Below are 26871 nucleotides of genomic sequence, written 5' to 3'. Positions count from 1 at the left end.
CCCATTTAGGTGGATGCACAAGATTGCATGCACTAGTCAAAGCAAAGCAGGGAGGTTTCCTAGTGTTAGATTTTTAGATTTAAATTTAGAGACACAGCACTGAAACAGGCACTTCGGCCCACCGAGTCTGTGCCGACCATTAACCACCCATTTATACTAATCCTACACTAATCCCATATTCCTACCACATCCTCACCTGTTCCTATATTCCCCTACCACCTACCTATACTGGGGGCAATTTATAATGGCCAATTTACCTATCAACCTGCAAGTCTTTGACTTGTGGGAGGAAACCGGAGCACCCGGAGGAAACCCACGCAAACACAGGGAGAACTTGCAAACTCCACACAGGCAGTACCCAGACTTGAACCTGGGTCGCTGGAGCTGTGAGGCTGCAGTGCTAACCACTGCGCCACCCCGTTCCAATTGAGCTGTTTCTCAGCCAACACCACAAAAAGCATCTTAGTAGTCAATGTTTTGTCACATCTCTATACACACACTGCTGCATTTTCCAACAGTGATGATACCTCAAATTTAATTGGTTTAAAGTGCTTTGTACATCCAGAGGATATGAGATGCACTATATAAATGTGAATCCTTTTTTCTTCTCTCTGTACCTATATACAATAAAAACTAAACACATAAGACAATAGAAAATGCACCAACATGGTTTGAATGGTAATAATTAATCTGAGTGCTAGATAGACTACAACATTTTCCTGCAATTTCCTCGTCACCTGTGATGTTTTAGGCCGTATAGTACCACTGGCTGAATCTCAATGAACTGTATACAGGATAGTGCACAGACTGCACTTGTCACAATGCATTAAGGTAATCATATTTCAGAGGTGCATCTGAATTTAGATGTCAGTATTATTAAAATGCAATCCAGCATAACACATGATGATAGGGCTGCTCCAGTTGGCCACAGTGCTCGCTGACAGAATTGGCCAGGATTCTCCAGTGATCCTAATATGTGGTTTCAAGTTGGGGACAGGATTAGTCTTGATTTATGATGCCCCTACAGTTAAATAGCATTTGACACCCATTATCCAAACAAATGTAAATAATGACCAATTGAACAAGCTACTGGAGATCATCTGGTGCCTGTGAAACTCTGCAGCAAGTAGTTATCACTTCCATAAGAGAGGGATAAAAGCCAACTCCAACCCGTGTTCTCCTTGAACATCAATTCAAATTTTCCTTGTTGTATTTAGATTTAGTATCTGTATTCTCAAATGGTGAATCAAAATCTTTTCTTAATTGTGACAAAATGTTTTTGGGTAAAGATCACCTCTTCTGGATTTACAGGCCTTTTGGACTTATTTGGTCCACTATGTTTCTTCCTCTTCTTCAAAATTATAATTTTTTCCTGCTTCTCCCTTAAAAGAACCGACTGCTTCTAGGATATAGTTTGAGCATCACCTATATTTTGTTCAAATGATTATTGGATTTATGAGTCTTCCTAACAAGTGCCAACAGAGTGTTAAACCTGATGTCGAGCTGCAATAAGTTGGTACTTGTATCTAGCCTGTTTATGATGAACTTTGGGCAATAGTTATTTAATTACTGAGCATACGTTCTTTGAACCTGGCTTTTAATCATTTAAAGTGCTGATTATTTTTCTTTCCTAAAAGTAGCTGCCCAGCCCATGGTATAAAATCACTGCTGTGTGAGTTTTATCTAGTTGGGACAAGCATGTGAATTCAAAACAAAATCAAATCAAGACAACTACAGCTGTGTTTTTTTTTTCATGTTTAATTAAGAACCAAATTTTGATGATCCATCTAAGACTTGATTCCTCGGGTTTTGAAACTGTTTCTCAATGCCATGTTCAATTTAACTTATTAATGGTTACAGAATGGCTACTTCAATTTGTGCAAGGATCCAATTCATGCCATCAAAGTGGAAGTTCCTGGAGTTTCTATCATAATACTACCCTGTGCAAAAAACCTAGAATTGTGGGGTGGTGACTATAGGATTTCTGAAATGTCCGATTTCTGTTTGTCAGTCTTTTAGAAATGACTCAATGTTTCATGTACAGTGCATTATTTTTAAGTCCAATGATTAAGATGCAGTTAAACAAGATGTACAAAGTTCATAATTATCTACATTCTTCATATGATGCTTAATATAATGGAGAATTACCAAAATACAGATCGTCAACAGCCATATTAAGAGTTTTGCAGTATATATGAAGAAAAATCCCATTTACTATTTTGATGCCAAAATACGACTGTAAAGTTCAAATGCTATTGAAGAAAATGGTTTTCCTGTTTTTATCATTCACTGTGGTACACAAAGATGAAATTCTTTCTACTTCAGGGTTTCTTGTGTCTTCCTGTAGAACTTTGTCAACAAGCGATGATGTTCAGGATCGAGAAGCTGAAAAGGGTCGTCTGGAGGAAGCTTATGAGAAATGCGACCGTGACTTGGATGAATTGATTGTACAGCACTACACAGAGCTTACCACAGCCATCAGGACATACCAAAGCATTACAGAACGTATCACCAGCTCACGCAACAAAATCAAGCAGGTGAAGGAGAATCTCCTTTCATGCAAAATGCTACTTCACTGTAAAAGAGATGAGTTACGCAAACTGTGGATCGAAGGTATTGAACATAAACATGTACTAAATCTGCTCGATGAAATTGAGAACATCAAACAGGTGCCACAGAAACTGGAGCGATGCATGGCAAGCAAACACTATCTTCATGCCACAGACATGCTGGTAGGTACCCTGTGCCATTTGCCCAAAATGTGAATGTCTAGATTAGTGGACATTACTCAGTAACCTATGCAAAATGAGCCCCTGAAAGTAAAGGATTCAGGTGGCATTACTGACCATTCTATGAAAGTATATTGTGAGTGTGAAACTATTAGCAATAAGCTAAACAGAGAGTATTGAAATGCATCTCATGATGTTTGCAAGAGTTTGTTTTAATCTTGTGCAATTCCCTGGTTCCTTTTGAAAAACATTGATAGGCTGGAAAGAATCTTAGAAAAGCAGCACAAGTGGTTACAGGCTTTAATTTGAGAGGTTCATAGAATTGAGCCTGTTTTCACCAGAGAAAAGTTGGCCAAGTCTTTATCCACATCTTAAAATAAACCATTCTTTGTTTTTAACAGGCTATTTATTTTAAACTGCAAAAATAGATGTAGAATACAATAATAATAATCTTCATGTGATGTAAAAGTCTAACAGATATTTAGTAGTTGATTTAGTAGGTAGTAGATATTTAAAATGGATTCCTAGAAAAAAAAAGAGTCTCTGCTACTTTGATTAACTGCTTTAAGAAAAAATTGATACAGGGAACAAAAGCATAGTGGTTATCTTAAAGGACTAGTAATCCAAAGGTCTGGAGTAATACTCCGGAGACAAGAGTTCAAATCCTGCCATGGCAGCCAGGGAACTAAAATTCAGTTCATTAAATAAATCATGATCAGTAATGGTGACCATGTTGTTAACAGGACTGTTGTTAAAAACCCTTCTGGTTCAGTAATGTCCTTTAGGGAAGGAACTCTGCTTTCCTCACCTGGTTTTGCCTGTATGGAACTCCAGACCTAAAGTCCTGTGATTGATTCCTAATTGCCTTCAGAAATGGCCTAACAAGTTACTCAGTTGTCAAGAAGGCAGCTCACCACCACCTTTTCAAGGGCAACGAGGGATAGGCAATAAAGGCTGGCTTTGCCAGTGACATTCATGTCCTGTGAATGAAGTAAAAAAAAACTCCATTTGACAATCAGACATGTACTGTAAGATCTGTGGAAATGTCATCTGTTCATTTGAACTGGTCAGGGTTGAATGATGTAGATTGTAATCTTAAATTGATACAGTGGCATTTCATTAAATTTCCTTGGGTAAAGAATTTTATAAGAGCTTTATCTTGTAAATGTTGTCCATGTTATTCCATCAAGAGTTTAAATAAGTAGAGAGTTGACAGCAGGTAAATTGTACATAGCTTGTATTTGTGATTAGAATTCTCAGCTGAATGGTCTGATTCTTAGTTAATACATTGAAAGATTTTAGAAACATGCTATGGTTGGCTTTTTGTAAACAAAATAATGGGTGAATTGGGTGTCTTTAACTAATTCGATACTAGTCTTAAAGCCTCCATCTAAAGAAGAAGTGAGCCATCATTTGATTTTTGTGTCTGAAAGAAAGAAAGCAAAGATTTGGGTGTTTGGCTAATGCTGAGGAAGACTGTGACAAAACAGAAAAGACATTAACAAACTTGCAGAATTGTCATGTAAATGTCAAATGCATTTCAATGTAGATAAGTGTAAGGTGGTGCATTTTGGTAGGAAGAATAAGGAGGTCATCTACTCCTTGGCAAATAATTTTCTAAATAGGTAGTGGGGCAAAGGGATCCAGGGGTACAAATAGGCAGAACATTAAAATTAGCAGTGCTGGTTTTTAAAAAAAAAGCCATAAAAAGTGCAAACAAAGCACTAGGGTTCATTCCAAGAGGAATAGAATTTAGCAGCTGAGAAATTACGTTAAACTTAAACAGAGCCTTGGTGAGACCACACTTAGCATACTGTGCACAGTTCTGGTCTCCATATTACAAAAAGGATAAAGAGGCACTAGCGATTCACAGTGATGATGATAATGATACCAGAACTAAGAGAGTACAACTATCAAGAAAGACTGAACAGGTTTGGGCTCTTTTCTCTAGAAAAGAGAAGACTGAAATTTGACCTGATCAAGGTCTTTAAAATTATGAAAGGGCTTGATAGAGTAGATGCAGAGAAACCATTTCCTCTTGTGGGGTTGTCCAAAACTAGGGGCCATAAATATAAGATGGTCACTAATAAGTCCCAATAAATCTTGCAGGGATTTCAGCAAAAACTTCTTTATCCGGAGAGTGGTGAGTATGTGTTGCTACCACAAGGAGTAATTGACGTGAATAGCATACATGTATTTAAGGGGAAGCTATGTAAATACAGGAGAGAAAAAGGCATTTAAGGATGTGTTGATCGGATGAGATGGCGTAAATGAATTGGGAGAAGGCTAGTGTGGAGCATAAACACTGGCATCGACCAACTAGACCAAATATATTGTTTCTGACCTGTAAATTCTAAGTAATGAACATTTAAATAATGCCTTTCACACCCTCAGGATGTGACTAAGTGCTTTTTGCCAATTAATTACTTTAGAAATGTACTTCATGTTTTGATGGCAATGCGCCCATTATGATCTCACAAAAAAAGAGATCTCCCTTTGAATTGACAGAATCTCATTTGTTATGGGTGTGCGAAGAGTGGAATGGTGGTGTGACTAGATGGCCAGACATGGGCTAGTCCATCACTTCAGTCTCTGAAATTAATTGTAGCAGCTGCATACTCTGAGTGTGGATCGGGAGCTTGTAATCATTGCCAAAAATCAAGTTGTAAATGGTCATCTGCATTGCTTTTGTTTTTGTACATACCCAACAAAGGTTGAAATTTCCACTGGCTATTGTGTGAAATAATGTACTCTAAACGTAAGTTTTTGTGACTGTTGATTACTGCCAGTACCTTGTGCAAGAATGGAAAACAAAGTCTGTTTTCTGCAGAACACAAGCTAATTTTGGCTAATTGATAATTCTTCCCTTGTATCTTCAGGAGTGCTGCCATTCAGCAACAAACATAAGTACAGCTTCAAAATTATTTTTACTATCTAATAATACAGCTTCTCTTTAACAATACATCAGGCAGAACTGGCATGACAGATACTTCAACTGTCCCAGAGCATATTATTATAATGGTTATGACTTCTAGCATTTACTGTGTTTATCTTTTCTAGTTCAAAAACTATTGTGGTTGAGACTCAGCTACTATGTTGTGCTGACTGTCCAATCTGGGAGATTGTGTCGTCATCACAACACCTGTCCATGTGGACTGTTTGAGCCACAGCATTGAGTTTGTAACCAGCAATTTGTTAGAGCAGCTGAGACTTCACAACAGAAGTTTGGATTCAGCCTTTTTGAATAAGTGGTTGATAATCATGCATATCAAGTACACTGTGACAAAAGCAGATCCTGTGTTTTATTTGAAGTGTTTATACAGTTTTTAGAATCGATCAAATGTTAGTGCTGTCAGTAAAATTCAACATAGAGGACCACAAATTCATTAGCCCATGACCCCAATCTGATCAAATTATTGGTACTTTTTGTATCCAGCTCATGCCACTTTGGTGGACGTGTAGTTTCATTTGCCATCAGGTGTCACAAGCAAACAGGCTATCGATTGGCATGCAGAGTATTGTTTTCAGCGACTCCATGAGATTCATCGTACACAAACCTTCATCAGAGCCTCAGCTTGAAATGAAGAAAAGCCCATCCAAAATAGTGTTATTTTCTGCTTTTTTAAGGAGATGAGGGAATGTGGAAATCCATGTGATCTCTGGTGTAATCATTTGAAGGTATTGTAATTATTGAACTTGCATATGCTATATCAGATGCAGCACGCATAAGGTGCAGATTTTGGGTCATATGAGACTTTGTCTGCTGAAAAAAAGTTATTTTTGCTGTGGGCATAAAATTCACATGTTGATAGAAAGCCTGAACGGTAACAGCAACATATCCTTAAAATAACTCTTTTTGTAAAGTGCTTGCTTGCTTTGCATATTTGTTGTAATCCTGTCAGTTGGCTCAGAACCAATCATGAGAGGCCCCCTCGACAAAGTCTAACCTTGCCAGCCTTTTAAAAAGATAGTTATCTTTAAAATAACCTTTCCTTGAACTTTATGAAGCTTGTTTCACGCATTGTTAACAGAATCACTTATTCAGTGCAATACACTTCATGTTCCACCGAGCTTGCCACAAAAGATGCATAAGTGTTGTCAATAAATTAAGTTCAATTGCAGAAATGTGTAAAGAAAAATACTTTAAAATGTCCTCATTGAAACAGATTGAAAATAGTTTTTGGTATTTTCCGGTTTTCAATTTTTGCATTTCAGTGAACAACATCCTTTCATTACTAAAATTACCTTTCTGCTTACAAGTAACTTATGCAAGCACATCAAGATTATAATTAATGTTTAGTGGATTGCATTCTTCAATTTCCTTTTTTTCCCACTCAAGTTAATTGGAATAATTTTACCAGTGATGCGTGCTTCAGGTTTCTAAATTGAAATGTTAATTCCCATATGATCTTCCTAAACACTGGTGGAGATAGGATTTCATGATTTGCTTTATGAGCTGAAACATTTCATCGTTAAAATTTTCTAAGGAGACTTGCAGTAAGGTGATTTCCAGAATTGCACTTTCAAATTAGTAATGACATGCAGTGATAGCCACTTTAATGCAATTCTGGCAAAAAGCAAGTATTTTGAGTTCCAGTTCAACTGTGTTTTGGGTTCAACATGTTGGTGCTCCCAATGAGTTTTTTGTTCATGGAAGCTGGGTGTTGCTGGCAGAGTCAGCATTTATTGCCCATCCCTAATTGCTGTTGAAAAGGTGGTGATGAGGTGGCTTCTTGAACCGCTGCAGTCCACGTGGTGAAGGTATTTCCACAGTACGGTTAAGTAGATAGTTTATGGATTTTGACCTGGCGACAATTAAGGAATAGCGATACATTTCCATGTCCGGATGGTGTGTGACTTGGAAAGGAGCTTACAGGTTTTGGTGTTCCCATGTCCCTGCTTCTCTTGTGCTTCTAGGGAGGTGCTTTCAAAGGAGCCTTGGTCAGTTACTACTGTTCATCTTGTAGATGGTACACACTGCAGCCATGGTGCGCTGGTGATGGAGGGAGTGACTGCTTAAGGAGTCCAGGAAGACAGTTTTGAATATGAGAAGGGAACTTTGAAATGCTTGTTGTATACCTAAGATGTGATGGGAGTGCAACATGCGATCTCTGCACCGTTTTAAACATGAGGTTTTTGCTGAAAGAGTCTTATTTACATCATAACTTATCACATGTCCAGAAACTTTTCAAAGCTCTCCACATATCATTGATATACTTCTAATTTGGAATTACTGTTGTTAGGTCGGCAAAAAGCAGCAGTAATTTCCCTTAAGTAGCGATCAGATGATTAACTAGTTATTCTGAGAACTTTGCATCAGTCTTCAATCCAGTAGACTATGCTCAGTAGCCAATAATCCTATTTACAGTTGACACTAAAGTTGTAAACATCAAATTGCATGTAGATACTTCCATGGAAAGACTCTAATCAAGTAAGGCTGTTGGTCCTGGCGCTCTCCCACTGAGCATGCTCAAAGAGATGCAAGCCCGTTGCTTATTTATTTCATTGCTCACTGGAATCAGCAATTTTTCACACAGGCTGGAGGGAGGCTTACGTTGTGCCAAAATTCAAAAAAAGCAAGTCAGTAATGCAAAATTAAAGACCCATTGGCTTGACTTCAGTTATAGGCAGGTTACTGGAAGGCATAGCAGTTCATGTAGTGCTGAGAGTATAGCAGGCTTGGCACTCTTGATTATTTCAGGGGTAATGCTGTCCTTCCCAGGGGCTTTTCCGCTTGCTAGGGAATCAATGGCATCACTGAGTTCCGATTTGGTTGGCTGTATGTCCAGCTCATGCTAAGCGCATTGCACTTTTGAACTACAAGAAAGCCCCCAGCGATTTAACATCCGCAGCACTTAAAGCAGCCAGAAGTACTGCACAAAGAACAGCTAGGCGTTGCGCAAACGACTACTGGCAACACCTATGCAGTCATATTCAGCTGGCCTCAGACACCGGAAACATCAGAGGAATGTATGATGGCATGAAGAGAGCTCTTGGGCCAACCATCAAGAAGATCACCCCCCTCAAATCTAAATCGGGGGACATAATCACTGACCAACGCAAACAGATGGACCGCTGGGTTGAGCACTACCTAGAACTGTACTCCAGGGAGAATGCTGTCACTGAGACTGCCCTCAATGCAGCCCAGCCTCTACCAGTCATGGATGAGCTGGACATACAGCCAACCAAATCGGAACTCAGTGATGCCATTGATTCCCTAGCAAGCGGAAAAGCCCCTGGGAAGGACAGCATTACCCCTGAAATAATCAAGAGTGCCAAGCCTGCTATACTCTCAGCACTACATGAACTGCTATGCCTGTGCTGGGACGAGGGAGCAGTACCCCAGGACATGCGCGATGCCAACATCATCACCCTCTATAAAAACAAAGGTGACCGCGGTGACTGCAACAACTACCGTGGAATCTCCCTGCTCAGCATAGTGGGGAAAGTCTTTGCTCGAGTCGCTCTGAACAGGCTCCAGAAGCTGGCCGAGCGCGTCTACCCTGAGGCACAGTGTGGCTTTCGTGCAGAGAGATCGACTATTGACATGCTGTTCTCCCTTCGTCAGATACAGGAGAAATGCCGTGAACAGCAGATGCCCCTCTACATTGCTTTCATTGATCTCACCAAAGCCTTTGACCTCGTCAGCAGACGTGGTCTCTTCAGACTACTAGAAAAGATCGAATGTCCACCAAAGCTACTAAGTATCATCACCTCATTCCATGACAATATGAAAGGCACAATTCAACATGGTGGCTCCTCATCAGAGCCCTTTCCTATCCTGAGTGGTGTGAAACAGGGCTGTGTTCTCGCACCCACACTTTTTGGGATTTTCTTCTCCCTGCTGCTTTCACATGCGTTCAAATCCTCTGAAGAAGGAATTTTCCTCCACACAAGATCAGGGGGCAGGTTGTTCAACCTTGCCCGTCTAAGAGCGAAGTCCAAAGTACGGAAAGTCCTCATCAGAGAACTCCTCTTTGCTGACGATGCTGCTTTAACATCTCACACTGAAGAATGCCTGCAGAGTCTCATCGACAGGTTTGCGTCTGCCTGCAATGAATTTGGCCTAACCATCAGCCTCAAGAAAACGAACATCATGGGGCAGGATGTCAGAAATGCTCCATCCATCAATATTGGCGACCACGCTCTGGAAGTGGTTCAAGAGTTCACCTACCTAGGCTCAACTATCACCAGTAACCTGTCTCTAGATGCAGAAATCAACAAGCGCATGGGTAAGGCTTCCACTGCTATGTTCAGACTGGCCAAGAGAGTGTGGGAAAATGGCGCACTGACACGGAACACAAAAGTCCGAGTGTATCAGGCCTGTGTCCTCAGTACCTTGCTCTACGGCAGCGAGGCCTGGACAACGTATGCCAGCCAAGAGCGACGTCTCAATTCATTCCATCTTCGCTGCCTTCGGAGAATACTTGGCATCAGGTGGCAGGACTATATCTCCAACACAGAAGTCCTTGAAGCGGCCAACATCCCCAGCTTATACACACTACTGAGTCAGCGGCGCTTGAGATGGCTTGGCCATGTGAGCCGCATGGAAGATGGCAGGATCCCCAAAGACACATTGTACAGCGAGCTCGCCACTGGTATCAGACCCACCGGCCGTCCATGTCTCCGTTATAAAGACGTCTGCAAACGCGACATGAAATCGTGTGACATTGATCACAAGTCGTGGGAGTCAGTTGCCAGCATTCGCCAGAGCTGGCGGGCAGCCATAAAGACAGGGCTAAATTGTGGCGAGTCGAAGAGACTTAGTAGTTGGCAGGAAAAAAGACAGAGGCGCAAGGGGAGAGCCAACTGTGCAACAGCCCCAACAAACAAATTTCTCTGCAGCACCTGTGGAAGAGCCTGTTACTCCAGAATTGGCCTTTATAGCCACTCCAGGCGCTGCTTCACAAACCACTGACCACCTCCAGGCACGTATCCATTGTCTCTCGAGATAAGGAGGCCCAAAAGAAAACTGGAAGGGAGCATTGGGGACTGTCAAGATGATGACATCTTGAAAAGAAGATTGTGTCTCGCCAACCTGGTTGATTTTATTTGTGTGGCGGAAGTGTAGGTTGATAGTCAGGTGGTTGAATGTAGCCTGGTCATTGTTGCATATTTGGATTTTCAAAAAGCTTTTGGCAAGTGCCAAATGATAAGCTAATTTATAAGAGAAAATCCTATGGGATTGAAGGGGGATCCTGAGGTAGATAAGAAATTTGTTGCAGTCCCTTGGATGAAAGGTTGTTATTTGTGATGGCATTTCCGCGTGGGGTGGAGTGCCACAGAGATTCGTTTTCAGACCTTGTTGCTCATCACTGTCTTGTATTTTTTTGTTATTCGTTTGTGGGATTTGGGTGTCGCTGGCTAGGCCAGCATTTATTGTCCATCCCTTATTGCCCTTGAATTGAGTAGCTTGCTGTGCCATTACAGAAGGCATTTTAAGAGTCAACCACATTGCTGTGGGTCTGGAGTCACATATAGGCCGGACCAGGTAGGAAGGGCAGATTGCCTTCCCTGAAGGACATTAGTGAACCGGATGGGTTTTTACAACAATTGACAATGGTTTCATGGTCACCATTTGGACTAGCTTTAATCCAGATTTATTAATTGAATTCAATTCCACCATCTGCCGTGGTGGGATTCGAACCCATGTCCCCAGAGCATAAGCATGGGTCCTGGATTACTATGCCACCGCCTCCCCAGTAAAATGATGACCTAATTAATGATCTAAATGAAGGCATTGGAGGAACAATCAGCAAGATCGTCAATGACATAAAGATTTGAGCTGGTGTTAAGAAATGATCAGTGTCTGGCATACAACATTTTGTAGAATTAGAAGTTTATATTTGTGGGTAAGGGCTAATGCCAAGTATAAATAAACCATGCAGGGCTCCAATCTGAAAAGCTGTTAAGCAGGAAGGACCTAGGTACTATTATGCATAAATCTCTTCAGTTTCACAGTCAGTGTCACGAGGCTATAGTTAAAGCAACTAAAGGATGTTGTTACTTGGACAATCCATCAATACATAGAATATACAGCACAGAAACAGGCCATTCAACCTAACCAGTCTGTGCTGGCATTTATGCTCCTCTGGAACCTCCTCCCATCCATCTTCATGTAACTCGATAAGTGTAGCCCTCTATTCCCTTCTCTCTCATATGCTTGTATAGATTTCCCTTAAATGCAACTGGACTAGTCACTTTAGTTACTGTCTGTGGGAGTGAATTCACATTCTCACCATTCTCTGAGCAAAAAAGTTTCTTCTGAAATCCCTAATTGATTTCTTGGTGACTTTCTTATATTGAAGGCCTCGAGTTTTGCTGTTCCCCACGGTGGAAACACTCTGTGTATTTGATCAAAACCTCTCATAATTATAAAAACCTCTGTTAGGTCCTCCCTTAGCCTGTTCTTTTCAAAAGAAATTGCCATTGCATTTCAACTATTTGACTTGCAAGTTTCTAGAGGATTGAAGCTGGGACTGGGATAGTCAGCAGCTCTTTCCTCACCTATCTTAGACCTGGCTCCTAACTTTGCAACAAAACAATTTCACAAACCAACCAGACAGTGGTAATTTAACAATAAGTTTGTGTGATTGTAACACTCTTCAGAAGCAAGTTTTCATTGTTTTGCTCATGTCTGACAGGAAAGTTGTGGCTTTGTACAGGGAGAGACAAGATCATTTCCATACTTTTCATAGTCTTGAGTCTACTTAATTCTTTGAAAGGTGATCTGCAAAGGCAAGAATGAAAGGCATGTTGAGGAGAAATATATACACTGAAGGAGAATGGGCTTGAGATTTCAGAGAGAGACTGAGAGAGAACAGGAGATGACTGGGAAAGGCATACAGTTACGACCGAGGCTGGAGGAGTGCATTGTCTTTCTCTAGTTCCACTTCTCCTTGGGTCACAACATATATTTAAATGTTTATACAATTACCGATAGGGCCAATTCCATACTCCATTTTTATTTCAGAATAAAATCCACCAACCAGGTTTCTTTAATAAACAACACAATTATCAATTTATTATAAAACGAGACTTATTTAGTAAAGATGCAAAGCATTAACACACAGCTTGAAATATGAAAGTTCCCTTCTAAATTAGCTCAGCACACACACACGCCGGTTAAAAAAGAAAGAAGTTTTCTCTGCAGAGATCTCTTTACAAAAACTTTGGCCAAATACTTGTTAATTCTTGAAGGGCAAGGAGAGGATAAGGAATGATAATAGTTGTCCCTTTATTCTGGCGTCCCAAATTCACATAGATGGCTGTTGCTGGGATCTTTTGGTGCAGTTCTCTTCAGGCGATGTCGAGGATTAGGCTGGAGAAATGCGGCATCAGGGCTTTCAGCTGTCATTCTGGATTCTCAGGGTTTCTCAGACAGGTGGAGAAAGGCTGAACTGGTGTCTTCTCTCTTAGCAGACTGATCCCCAACTGACTCAAAACAACATCCAAAACGTAACCAGCTCTTGACCACTACAAATCTTGGCATGCCAGCTCTCTAAGCAACTCCCCGAGTCACTAAGGCTCTTGCTGTTTATTTAGCTTAAGGCATGTGACATCCACGAAGGGTTTGTTTTTAAATAAAGTTCCCCAAGTTCTTCCAGTGACGTTTTTAAAAAAGAAGTCCAGCATCTATGTAATCTCTTCAGTCTGCCAAAGGAATCCATTTCCACAATTTTCAAACATGAGTCATCAAAAAATATGAAAAATTGGAAGCACTTTCATAACAGTACAGAGCTGAAAATGTAGGGAAAAAGACTGGCAGAAGTCGGTGAGATAGGGAGGACAATGAGAGGAAGTGTATGAGGTGTAAAGAGACAAAATGAATTGTAGAGTGGGAGATGATCAGTGACAGTTACAAGAAGAGATGTAAAATGTTGCTGCTTTTGGTTGTGATTTACACTGGAAGAGAACAACTTGTACATGAAAATTTTGGTGCTGAGAAAGACCTCATGGTGTCCCAAAGTACTTTTGAAGTGTAGTCGCTATTGTAATGTAGGTTACAGACAGCAACCAATTTACCACAGACAACAATGTTATAATGACCAGATAGTCTATTTTCTTTTTTTAATAGTATTGATTCAGGGATAAATGTTGGCCAGGATACCTGTTCTTCTTTGAAATAGTGCTGTGGGATCTTTTATGTCCACCTTAGAGGGGAGACAGGGCCTCATTTTGCCTCAATGTCTCATTTAAAAGATGGCACCTCTTTTCAGCATGGATGTTGTGCTCATGTCCCTGGGAGTGGGACTTGAACCAACAATCTTCTGACTCTGAGGCAAGGGTGTAATCAGCTAGCCACAGTGAAGGTCTGGCAGCTGGTGAGATTGTTGTGAGAACTGAGATTCCATCAATGACCTTACTTCCTTACGTAGCATCTGTTATTTTTATGGCATAAATTTTGAATTGAAAAATACAATCTGGCAGTTCAAGTCTAACCAATGTACTGAGATTGGTGTGGATGTTAATAACAGTGAGAAGCAGTGCTGCAATGAGACTTGCAAAAGAATATAAACTATGCATTGGTCACGTTACATTTTTTACATGAAGATTTATTGTGTCTAGTGCACAATTTGGCTATCACTGTCTTTATGCAAAAGAAGAGTTACTGAAGGAGTACAAGCTATTTAGGCTTGGGATTTCTTGTAGCATATGGATGAAAGGGATACTGTTGACACTTAAGCATTCAATGTGCTCTTCTATGCCTACATAAGGAATAGAAATGTTCCATTTAAAACAAAAGCACGATGGCTATTATTTTATGAGCTGAACAATGCTGATTGTGCAGTTGATAGAACTTGTGGGATTTCCAGAATGGTATATAATATGAGTATTGTTTTATTAGCCATGGTTTACTGTGAACTTATTGCATCCAGCATAAGAAAGAAAAAGAAATAATTTTTATTTATACAGTTCCTCTCACATCTTTGGGATTCTGAAGTGCAGGAGACTCAGCACAAGCTGCAAAGCTGTAATTCATTTGGGTTCAGTTCAAGATCATCCTGCCTTCACAACCTGAGGCATTTTTATACATTGTGCAGTTTAATCTTTACTTTTTCTATTTTCTTTTTTGTGATCTTCTGAAGATTAGCCACTGAAGGCCGTATATTTTCTTCACTGCTTTCCTTACTGCAGCTGTTCTAGCTGCTGAGATTGTTTCATAAGATTGTGATGCAAGTTGTAATAATATCAGGTGATGAGGGTTTTTATTGAAAAGTGATATACGCACTCATGGTTTGATAATATCACTTCATTATATATTGGAATAATGCAACCTTTAATTGCTTTATAATATGCCTTCAAATTCTAATAAAATTTCAGCACTTTAAGGGTTAGACACTTGAGATGGTGGCTTTTGGTTGTTGTTTAGTGGGAGATAATTTCCACTTCAGACATTTAATTTACTCCTCAATCTTATTGCTATTACTAAGTGCGATGGTAACATTACTATATGCATCAGGTTGTCATTGCTTGTTTCTGACTCATTTGATTTCATCTGCACTTGACCTTAAACCTCCATCAGTCTGAGAAATTGCATTCAGCAAATACAGATTTCTCAGGAGCATTATGATTTGGATATAATAGGCATTTGTTTATTTTGATAGTTTATTGAAGATAAATATAAAATAACTGAGGTCGTTATCCAGCAACGTGATACCAGGAAACGGCTGAAGGCAATGGATCCAGCATAAGCTATGGGCCCTGACAACACTGCATCTGTAGTACTGAAGACTTGTGCTCCAGAATATCGAAGCTCTTCCAGTAAAGCTACACCACTGACATCTACCCAACAATGTGGAAAATTGCCCCCAAGTACATCCTGTCCACAAAAAGCAGGACAAATCCAATCCGGCCAATTACCGCCCCTCAGTCTACTCTCAATCATCAGCAAAATGATAGAAGGTATAATTGACAGTGCTATCAAGTGGCAATTAGTCAGCAATAACCTGCCCACCGACACTCAGTTTGGGTTCCGCCTGGGCCACTGGCTCTAGCTCTTATTACAGACTTGGTCCAAGTATGGACAGAAGAGCTAAATTCCAGAGATGAGGTGAGAGTGACTGCCCTTGATATGAAGGAAACATTTGACAGTGTGGCATCCAGACACCCAAGCCAAATTCGTCAAAATTGAAGTCAGTGGGAATCCAGAAAAACTCTCCACTGGTTGGAGTCATACCTAGCACAAGGAAGATGGTTGTGGTTGTTGGAGGCCAATCATCTCAGCCCCAGGACATTACTGCAGGAGTTCCTCAGGCTATTGTCCTAGGCCCAACCATTTTCAGTTGCTTCATCAATGGTTTTCCCTTCATCATAAGGTCAGAAGTGGGAATGTTTGTGATGATTGTACAATGTTCAGTACGATTAGTAACTTCTCAGAAACTGAAGCAGTCTGTGTCCGCATGCAGCAAGACCTGGACAACATTCAGGTTTGGGCTGCTAAGTGGAAAGTAACATTTGTGCCACACAAGTGCCGGGCAATGATCATCTCCAACAAGAGAGGATCTATTCATCTCCCCTTACCGTTCAATGGCATTACCATTGCTGAATCTCCCACCATCAACATCCAGGGGGTTACCATTGACCAGAAACGTAATTGGGCCAGCCACATAAATACTGTGATTACAAGAGCTGGCCAGAGGCTGGGAATTCTGTGGTGAGTGACTCACCTCCTAACTCCCCAAAGCCTGTCCACCATCTACAGAACACAAATCAGGAGTATAATGGAATACTCTCCACTTGCCTGGCTGAGTGCAATTCCAACAGCACTCAAGAAGCTCAACACCATCCAGGACTTGTATTTGAATTATGGACATTGATTCACCTGGAAAAGTTTGCTGAATGTTGTCGTTTTTTAAAAAAAGAAGCCACCAGAATGTTTCTGGGATTGGCTAGTAAACAAGTCAAACTGGAAGACACCTATCTGTGGATAATCACCCAGCAGGGGGTGTTTTTGACTTGGGGAGATGTTTACAAATAAGTGACAGACCATGTTTCATCATTAATTAAAACAAAAAGTGCTGGAAAATACTCAGCAGATCTGGCAGCATCTGTGGAGGGAGAGAAGCAAAGTCAACCTTTCAGGTCAGTGATCTTTCATCAGAACTGGCAAAGGCTAGAAATGTAATAGGTTTTAAGCAAATAAAGCGGGGGTGGAGCAAAAGATAACAAAAGAGAAAGTGTTGATAGGACCGAGAGTCACCAAGAATAACTGACAAGGAGGTCATGGAGCAAAGGCCTAATAGTGTGGTGAAAGACAAAGCGTTAGTGCAGAGAGGGTGTTAAATGACAGAATAATGAAAGCCATAGCCAAAAGCGCAAACATGAAAAAAAAACAAGATTTATCATTGTCCGGAGGCTGGACATCTTGAATGTTTGTTTTTAGTTTCACTTTGAATTGTGACAACAGACAGTTGATTTTTGCCTGCCAGAAGATGAACAGCTCCGTTCCCTCTCACTTGAAAACAAACACTGCATACAGTGTGGCAGTTTCCTATTTCTTCCTGTGTTTGAAGGAACCTTGCATATCGAATGTGTGGGAACTAAAACCTTGTTGCTGCATTACTGCTATAAGTCCTATTTGGAGCCTCTGTAGTAAAGGCCTGCTCAGGTTGGGAAAAAGAACCCGATCGAACCACAGCCGACCCCGATCCTGACCCAAGCCCGAACCGACTATCCCTTTACTTACCTTCGGACTTGGAACCTCCAGGAAGCTGCAGCGCATGCGTGATGACATCATAGTGCCGTCACTCACTCACTGCGCAGACTCAGCTTCGTCTCGGACTCCCAGCTCAGGTAAGTTTTTTTAATTTCAATACTTACCAGCAGAGCACTTACTGTGTGTGTCCAGCCCAACTCTGCCCGAAAGCCGGATCCGGAGGATGGGCCCAACCCAACCCGAATCCAATACATGTCGTTGGGTCCCATCGGGTAGTAGGCCTTTACTCTGTAGCTGCATCTCTCGGAACCCAACACAAACTGATCTTCAACATCGCCTGGAAAGAACTGTTCGAGGAAGATCCTAGTGACGGCTGCCTGTATGCATTTGGGACGCCAAACCAAAACAAAGGACATCTTTCCATACCTTGTCAGCCTAAGGGTTTTTATTTTCTTTTTTCTTTGTAACACCTGTAAACAATAATCCCTTTTGTATTTTCCTGGTTAACTGGTGTGTATGTATGTGTGTGTGAGGGTCTAGGATAAATAAGGGGCTTTCCTATTTCAATTTGTGTGTATGCTTTACTTCATTGTTGGTTAAGACTTGGTTTATAATAAACTGATAATTTTGCTGTTTATTAAAGAAACCTGGTTGGTGTTCTTTATTCTGGGGGAAAAATAGTCTCTGACTGTATCGGTAAGTGGAAAAATTTAAATATATGTTGTGGCCTTTGGAGAAGTGGGACAAGAAAAAACAGTGCACTCCTCCCGCCTTGGTCGTAACAATCTTGATTTGGTACTATTATCGCCATTGCTTCACTGTTGCTGGGACAAAATCCTGGAACTCCCTTCCTAATAGCACTATGGGTGTATCTGCACCTTATGAACTGCTGCGGTTCAAGAAGGCAGCTCACCTCCATCTCCTCGAGAACATGTGAAAATGGGCAATAGATGCTGGCCTTGCGAGCGACACTAATCCCATGAATTAAGCTTTTTTTTAAAAAAAGCTAGGGCATATAATGTATGTCAGAGTCCAGCTAAAAACTGTTGGTGCGTAAAATACATTAGATTCCTATGTAAAAGCGAAATACAGTGAATGCTGGAAATCTGAAACAAAAACTAAGTGCTGGAAATGGTAGCATCTGTGGAAAGGTCACAGACCTGAAACATTAACGCTGTTTCTCTCTCCACAGATGCTGCCAGACCTGCTGAGTATTTCCAGCACTTTGTGGCACAGCGTTAATGGAAGATGTGGGAAAATGGCTAGACTACAAATCAGTCTGTAAAGGGAGTCTCCTGCTTCAAGTACACTTGTTACAATTCTTCTTTGGATTTTTTTTTTAATTAAGTGATTGTTGGCCCCATGGCTACTTCTTTTAAGAATTCTTTTGGTTCTTATTAAAGTTATTACTGATTCATGCTCTCTTCCTTTGTCATTTGTAGAGGAACCCTGTTTCCAAAGGAAAAATCTCAATTTACATTAGTTTTGCATGCATCATGCTTCATGTAAGGCAAATTATGAAAGCAGCATTGCTGAATGTTATGTTCAAAATAATTAAATGATTAGAATAGTAGAACATAACAATGGGCACTTGTTCATTAGGCTCAGGCTTAATTCCAGATCCAACAAGTTTTTGAAGTCTTGACACTGTTTGCAAAGAATTTGTTTCCAATTTCTCCTTTTCTGTTCTCCAAAAGATTGCTGCTGTATGGATTCACATGCAGTGGCTGCCCTCTGCTGCCTTGTTGAAATGGATATTCCTTATGTGTAATGCCAGATTAATTGGCTCTGCAGGTGGTCCATAATGTCATTGTAGTTATGTCTGCAGGGTTAAACTGGCAACTATACAATATACAAAATGACATCTATGAGCGAAAAAACACATCTCTGTAATGTTCTGCTCTCACGAATTCTGCGTTTTACCACTTTTCCGAAAAATACATTTTTCCTGCAATGATAGCAACCCTTTGCTGGCCCTGTTTACATATGAACATACGAATTAGGAGCAGGAGAAGGCCACTTGGCCCCTCAAGCCTACCCCGCCATTCAATAAGTTCATGGCTGGACTGATTGCTCCACATTCCCACCTACCTCCGATAACCTTTCACCCTTTGCTTATCAAAAATCTATCTACCTCTGCTTTAAAAATATTCCAAGACTCTGTTTCCACTGCCTTTTGAGGAAGAGAGTTCCAAAGACTCTCAGCCCTCTGAGAGAAAAAAATTCTCCGTATCTCTGTCTTAAATGGATGACACCTTATTTTTAAACAGTGACTCCTAGTTCTGGATTCTCCCACAAGGGGAAACATCCTTTCCACAGCTACCCTGTCAAGACCCCTCAGGATCTTGCATGTTTCAATCAAGTCGCTCTTACTCTTCTAAATTCCAGCAGATATAAGCCTACCCTGTCCAATCTTTCCTCATAAGACAGCTCGCCCATTCCAGGTAGTAGTCAAGTAAACCTTCTCTGATCTGTTTCCAACGAATTTACATCCTCCCTTAAATAAGGAGCCCAATACTGTACACCGTACTCCAGATGTGGTCTCACCAATGCCCCGTATAGCTGAAGCATAACTTCTCTACTTTTGTGTTCAATTCCCTTGCGATAAATGATAACATTGTATTAGCTTTCCTAATTGCATGCTGCACCTGCATACTAACCATTTGCGATTTATGCACTCGGACACCCAGATCCCTCTGCATCTCAGAGCTCTGCAATCTCTCACCATTTAGATAATATGCTTTTTTTATTTTTCCTGCCAAAATGGACAATTTCCCACTTTCCCACATTATACTCCATTTGCCAGGACTTTGCCTACTCACTTAACCTATCTATATCCCTTTGTAGCCTCCTTATGTCCTCTTCACAACTTAATTTCCTACCTATTTTTGTGTCATCAGCAAATTTAGCAACCATACCTTCCGTCCCTTCATCTAAGTCATTGATAGAAATTGTAAAAAGTTAAGGCCCCAGCACAGATCCCTGTGGCACACCACTCGTTACATCTTGCCAACCAAAAAATGAGCCATTTACTCTCTCTTTCTTGTTAACTAGCCAATCTGCTATCCATGCCAATATGTTATCCCCTACACCATGAGCTTTTATTTTTCGCAATAACCTTTGATGTGGCACCTTATCCAATGCCTTCTGGAAATCTAAGTACAAGACATCCACTGGTTCCCCTTCATCCACAGTACATGTAACTCTCTCAAAGAACTCCAATAAATTGGTTAAACATGATTTCCCTTTCACAAAACCATGTTAACTCTGCCTGATTACCTTCAATTTTTCTAAGTGCCCTGCTATAACGTCTTTAATAATAGCTTCAAACATTTTCCCTAAGACAGATGTTAAGCTGACTGGCCTGTAGTTTCCTGCTTTCTGTCTCCCTCCCTTTTTGAATAAAGGAGTTACATTCGCTATTTCTAACGGAACCTTCCTCGAATCTAGGGAATTTTGGAAAATTAAAACCAACGCATCAACAATCTCACTAGCCACTTCTTTTAACACTCCAGGATGAAGTCCATCAGGATCCGGGGACTTATCAGCCCACAGCTCCAACAATTTGTTCAGTATCACTTCCCCGGTGACTGTAATTTTCTTGAGTTCGTCCCTCCTTTCCATTTCTGACTTACAGCTAATCCTGGGATGTGACTTGTATCCTCTATAGTGAAGACTGATGCAAAATACCTGTTCATTTCATCTGCCATCTCCTTTATTATCCATTATTAATTCCCCAGACTCACTTTCTACAGGACCAATGCTCACTTTGTTAACGCTTTTCTTTTTAAAATATCTATGTCCAGAATTTCCAGAAGTTAGGATTTATGTCAGTATTTGCAGGAGGTAGCCAAGTGTTTATCAGCATTTACACAACCTACCCCACACACAGAAAAGGTTGTTCCACCAAGGGGAGTAGGGATGGAAAAACCTTCCATTCTGTCCTCAGCTGATATAATCTGAATAACAATCGAGACCAGGAGCCTGAAGGTAAATTATAAATTTAGAATATGATGAAGCACATAAAAGTAAATTCTCATACTTGAATAATTGCTGCGATGTGTGGTGATTGTGTATGGGTTGAAATTTTTAAAAAATGAGATGCAGGCTTCGCACCAAGAGAAAAGGGAGGTTGGTGCAGGAATTCTAATTGTGTGAAGTGGAGAAATGAAAAGAACTTCTCATTCCTACATCTTGTGGCTATTTTGTTGTATTGTCTTGTTGGTAGTGATCACAAAGATCAGTACAGATGAGTTCTGCCTTCTGTAGAAACATGGTTCCTCTCTTTTTTTAATCAAAGCATCTAACCAGTTCTTGACTTTCATCCCCAGAAGACAATTCTGGGTATTAATCACCTTCCTTAAATGAGAAAATGCTTATGGATATCAGTCCTGAACTTTCTTTTTTACTTGTCTTTATATTGTCATTACTTTGTCATAAAATGTGAAGTATCATCTTGAGTCAATGTTTTATATGCCGCCTAGTACTTTTGTACATTTATACAAGATCCTTTCCATTTGTCCTCTTTAAAATCTGAAGAATTTTTTCCCCCAACATTTCCTTGCGATGTGGCCATCTGGACCATAGACCAGGCATCCTATGGCATGCAATCCCATATTTTCCCATGCATCTGCTGCATTTGTCCTTCTAAATGATAGACTTCGCAGATTTGGAAGGTGCTGTTGAAAGAGCCTTGGCGAATTGCTGCAGCTCATCTGGTAGATGGTACACACTGTTATCACTGTGTGCTGGGGTGGAGGGAGGAAATGTTGAGGGTGGTGGATGGGGTGCTGATCAAGTTGGCTCCTTGTTCTGGATGGTGTTGAGCTTCTTGAATGTTGTTGGAGCTGCACTTATCCAGGCAAGTGGAGAGCATTTCATCACACTTCTGACTTGTGTCTTGTAGATGGTGGACAGTCTTTGGAGAGTTCGGAGGTGAGTTACTCACTCTAGAATTCCCAGCGTGTGATGAATGGCCAGTAATCTTACCCAAATCCTCTTGTGTCTTCATCAAATTGGGCTATCCATTAAGTATACGCTTGTGACCTGAATCCAGTGTCTTTAACATAGTCATTATGGCACAGCGGGAAGTCATTCGGCCCATCCTGCCCATGCCTGGTCTCTGTAGAGCAATCCAGTCAGTTCCATTCCCCACTCTATCCCTGTAGCCCACATGTTTGTTTTCTTCAAGAGCCTATCCAACGTACTTTTGAAATCATTGATCATCTCTACTTCCACCACCTGGTGAGTTTCAGGTCATTAACACTCATGTTTAAAACAAATCTTCCTTACATCCCCCTGTATCTCTTGCTCAAAATCTTAAATCTATGTCCTCTAATCCTTGTACCATCAACTAATTGGAACAGCTTTCCTTTTATCTACCTTACCTAAACCCGTCATAATCTTGCACAGCTCTATCAAATCTCCCCAAAACCTCCATTGCTCCAAGGAGAACAACACCAGCTTCTCCTTGTAGCTAAATTCTCTAATCTGTGGAACCATTCTGCAAAATCACACTTTAGGTAGGATGTAAAGGTCCTTGAGAGGATGCAGACAAGGTGACCAGAACTGGATGCAATACTCTAGATGTGGTCTAACTGGAGCTTTATAAAACTTCAGCATGACTTCCTTGCTTCTGTACTCAATAACTCTACTTAAAATAAGCATGCTTTGCTGACTCCTCTCTCCATAAGTCCTGCCATCTTCAAAAATCTGTGCATATGAGACCCCTGAGGCCTCTGTCCCTGCACTCTCTTTAGAACTGTGCCATTATGTCTATATTGCCTCTCCCTATTTGTTCTGCCAAATGCATCGCATCACATTTCTATGCATTAAATTCTGTCTACCGCTTGTCTTCCCGTTCTGCTAGCCTGTTTATGTCCTGTTGCAGTTGATTGGTATCATCCTCTTGTTTGCCACACCTCCTAAGTTTGGTATGATCAGCAAATTGTAAAATTTTACTTTGCATTCTAAAATCTAAATCATTTCTATACATCAAGAAAGCTGTGATCCTAGCAAAGACCTTTGGGGAACACCACTGTCTACCATCTTCTAGTCTGAAAAACAACCATTTCCTTTACTCGCTGTTTTCTGATCTTAAGGATTTTTTTAAATCTAAGCTGACACTGACCCTTGTTGTATTCCATGAATCTCAATTTTGTTAACCAGCCTTTTATGTGGTACTTTGTCAACGGTTTCTTAAAATCCTTCTCTGTTACTTCATCAAAAATCAGTTAGATTAGTCAAACACAATCTGCCTTTTACAAATCTGTGCTGGCTCTCCTTAATTAGTTCAAACCTCTCCAAGTGAAGTTCAATGTGGAGAAATGTGAAGTGATTCATTTTGGTAGGAAGAACATGGAGAGATAATATAAAATAAAGGGAACAATTCTAAAGGGGGGTGCAGGATCAGAGGGACCTGGGTGTATGTGCATAAGTCATTGAAGGTCGTAGGACACGTTGAGTTTGTGCTGGCTGTTTGGAATAGGGATCCAGTTAGTCCCGTTCCCCTGCTCACTCTTCATATCCCTGTAGTTTTTTTCTCTAAAAATCCAATTTATTTTTGAAGGCTACTATGGAACCTATTTCCAGCACCCTATCAGGCAGTGCATTATAAATTCTAACTAGTTATTGTGTAAAAACAAGTTTTCGTTCATGTCACCTCTGGTTCTTTTGTCAATTCCCTTTTGTCGTTCTTCTGGTTATGGATCATTCAGCCACTGGAAACAGTTTCTCTTAACTCACTCGATTTAAACCCTTCATGATTTTAAACATGTCTGTCAAATCTCCTCTTAACTTTCTCTACTCTAAGGGAACAACCATAGATTTTTCAGCCTCTCCGCATAATTGGAACCCTTTGTGTCTGGAACCAATCTAGTAAATCTCCTCTTATTTACTCTCTTCAAGACCTTGACGTCCTTCCTAAAGTGTGGTGCCCAGAATTGGACGTAATACTTGAGCTGGAGCTATACTAATGTTTTATGTAGGTTTAGTATAACTTAATGTCTTTTTTGTACTTTTAGGGCATTATTGAGAATCACACAATCCCATATGCTTTACCAACTAATTTGAAGAGGTAGGACATGTTAACAAAGATTTGTGACCAAACACCTCCAGGTCTCTGTTCTTGCACCCCCTTTAACATTGTACATTTAGAAACAAGGGCTCATCTGGGATCTCTTGCAAACCTCAATCATTAATCCCATAACGAGAATTGTACCCCTAGACTAAACTGGACTAGCCGAATGAACGGGAGTCTGTTTGGGTGAGGAGATGTACACTTGCTTGCCCTGTTCACTCAGATTGCAGGTTCCTGGTTTCCCTTACTGCAACAATATTCTCACACTTTGAGCAACATCGTATCCAAATTTAATACCCTAAGCATGCAAAGGTAAATCTAATTAATGGCAGATGCCATCATATGCCCTGCCACACCAAATTATAGCTATTAATTTCTTCAATCTGAATAAAGACACAAGCAAAAACACATATCTGCAGTTTCAGATTGTCTGCTCCCCAGTTTCTGAGTGCATGACAAACAAACAGTAAGCTTTATTAACAGTGAATTCAAAAATGGAGAACTGATGGACTGAAAATGTGGGTTTATTCAAAAGGGGGAAGAAATTCTTTGCCTCCCAAAATGGCAGTCCGATCTAGCTTCCTGAATGAGGTTCCATTGCTGATAGATGGCTGAAGCTGGAGGCTGTGTAGCTACCCTTCGCCCTGTGTCACTGGTGCATTGGTTTATTATTGCTTTTCAACCACTCTATAGAAATACAAGAAGTTTGTGTGATCTCAATATCTGTATGCCTGCCAGCATTGTTGTTTTGATGAGCCTTTAATGGTACTCAGTAATCTAATACTTCATTTGGAGGGACAGCTCTGAATTATTTTCTTTTCTCTTTGCCCAAGCTGTTTTTATTGTGTACCTACGAAGTATTTGGTAGCATTATATACTATATGACGTTGTGCTATCTAATGACTACATTCAGTGTTTCAAAGCCTTCACAGCAGGCAGTAATTTGAGAGTTTTAGCTGAGAAAATTTGAAGTAATGCTGTGATCAGTTATTTTAATCACTGAATACCCGATTCATTACTGAACAAAAACATTGTTCAGTTTTTTTTCAAAGAAGTTATTTCAGTGTTCTTGTGTATTTGAATGTTTCACAGAATGACATGCTCAGGTGAATTTGATCCATAAACTGTGAAATTAGCTTTTGTTGCTATGACTTGTCTAAATCATCCAACGATTCAAGAAGGATCAAAAGTATGTTTAATTGTTTTAATTGTTGATGGCGTATATGAAGTGTTCCACTTAGCAGAGCTTGACTCTCCCAGTCATGCATACCTTACCTGTTTTGTCTAGTTTAGTGCTAATTTGCATGTCTGTCTTTTTAAAAAAAAATCCAAGCAACAATAGGTTGTTCTGTAATAATTTGTAGTTTTGAAGAGGGGTTATAAAAATTAATTGGGTTCTGTTTGTTATTTGTGATGTCTCACCAAAATTTGAGTTCTATATTCGATTTACTTACCTCCGTTAGCTTCCCCAACTTCAAGAATGATCTTAATTTTAGTGTGATGCATTGAGGTGGATATGTTTGCAGCTGTAATCCTCCACCCAGTGAGTTTCAGGTACTAACTGAACCGTCAAAGGCATTAAATAGCATTTTTTTAGTGTTTTCTTGAGGGTTGGGGAAATTACAGAATATAATCTGAGTTGCTCTTTCGGTATTTACTTATCACTTCACACAGTTAGAGGAGGAAAGCTCTGCTAACCCTCTTCAATTAGGCACCACGATTGCTATGGTGAAGTAACTGGGAACACATCAGAGCCCAAAACCAATTTCCCAAACAATGGAATAGTGTATCCATTTCAGAAATAATTTCTTGGGTATGCTGTCTCTCTTGCCAGCTATGTATGCAGTGGAAAATTAAAAACATATGGTAGCCACTTTAAATAATCTGATTGCTGTGCACCACTCATGTTAGATTGAAAAATCTGTCTTGTTACAGATACGAAAAGTGTGAATGCAATTGAAATTCTTTTTGTTTGTGGATGTCTCTTCAAAAAAATATATGCTACATGAGAGCTTTACTTTCTCAGTTGGACAAAAGCATTGAATCCAGAGGTGCAGTGAGAGTGACTGCCTTTGACATCAAGGCAGCTTTTGACCAAGGGTGGTCTTTTTAAAAAAAAATTTTTTTAGAGATACAGCACTGAAACAGGCCCTTCGGCCCACCGAGTCTGTGCCAACCATCAACCACCCATTTAGGGCGGCACAGTGGCGCAGTGGTTAGCACCGCAGCCTCACAGCTCCAGGGACCCGGGTTCGATTCTGGGTACTGCCTGTGCGGAGTTTGCAAGTTCTCTCTGTGTCTGCGTGGGTTTCCTCCGGGTGCTCCGGTTTCCTCCCACACGCCAAAGACTTGCAGGTTGATAGGTTAATTGGCCATTACAAATTGCCCCTAGTATAGGTAGGTGG

The 26871-nt window shown here is 40.5% G+C and overlaps 1 protein-coding gene across 4 annotated transcripts in view; it reads left to right on the top strand.

Moving 5' to 3' along the window:
- The window catches only part of exoc4 (exocyst complex component 4), a 606100-nt gene that overhangs the window by 1614 nt on the left and 577615 nt on the right, over nt 1–26871 (top strand). For all 4 annotated transcript variants that reach the window (XM_068059446.1, XM_068059445.1, XM_068059447.1 and 1 more), the window contains exon 2: nt 2348–2732. In XM_068059446.1, the coding sequence (XP_067915547.1) occupies nt 2348–2732 (385 nt within the window). The remainder of the gene's footprint in view (nt 1–2347; nt 2733–26871) is intronic.

The sequence above is a fragment of the Heterodontus francisci genome, chromosome 27, assembly GCF_036365525.1.
Source record: "Heterodontus francisci isolate sHetFra1 chromosome 27, sHetFra1.hap1, whole genome shotgun sequence".
NCBI lineage: Eukaryota > Metazoa > Chordata > Chondrichthyes > Heterodontiformes > Heterodontidae > Heterodontus > Heterodontus francisci.
The sequence above is the reverse complement of the archived record's forward strand: the minus strand, read 5'-3'. Positions and strand labels throughout refer to the sequence as shown.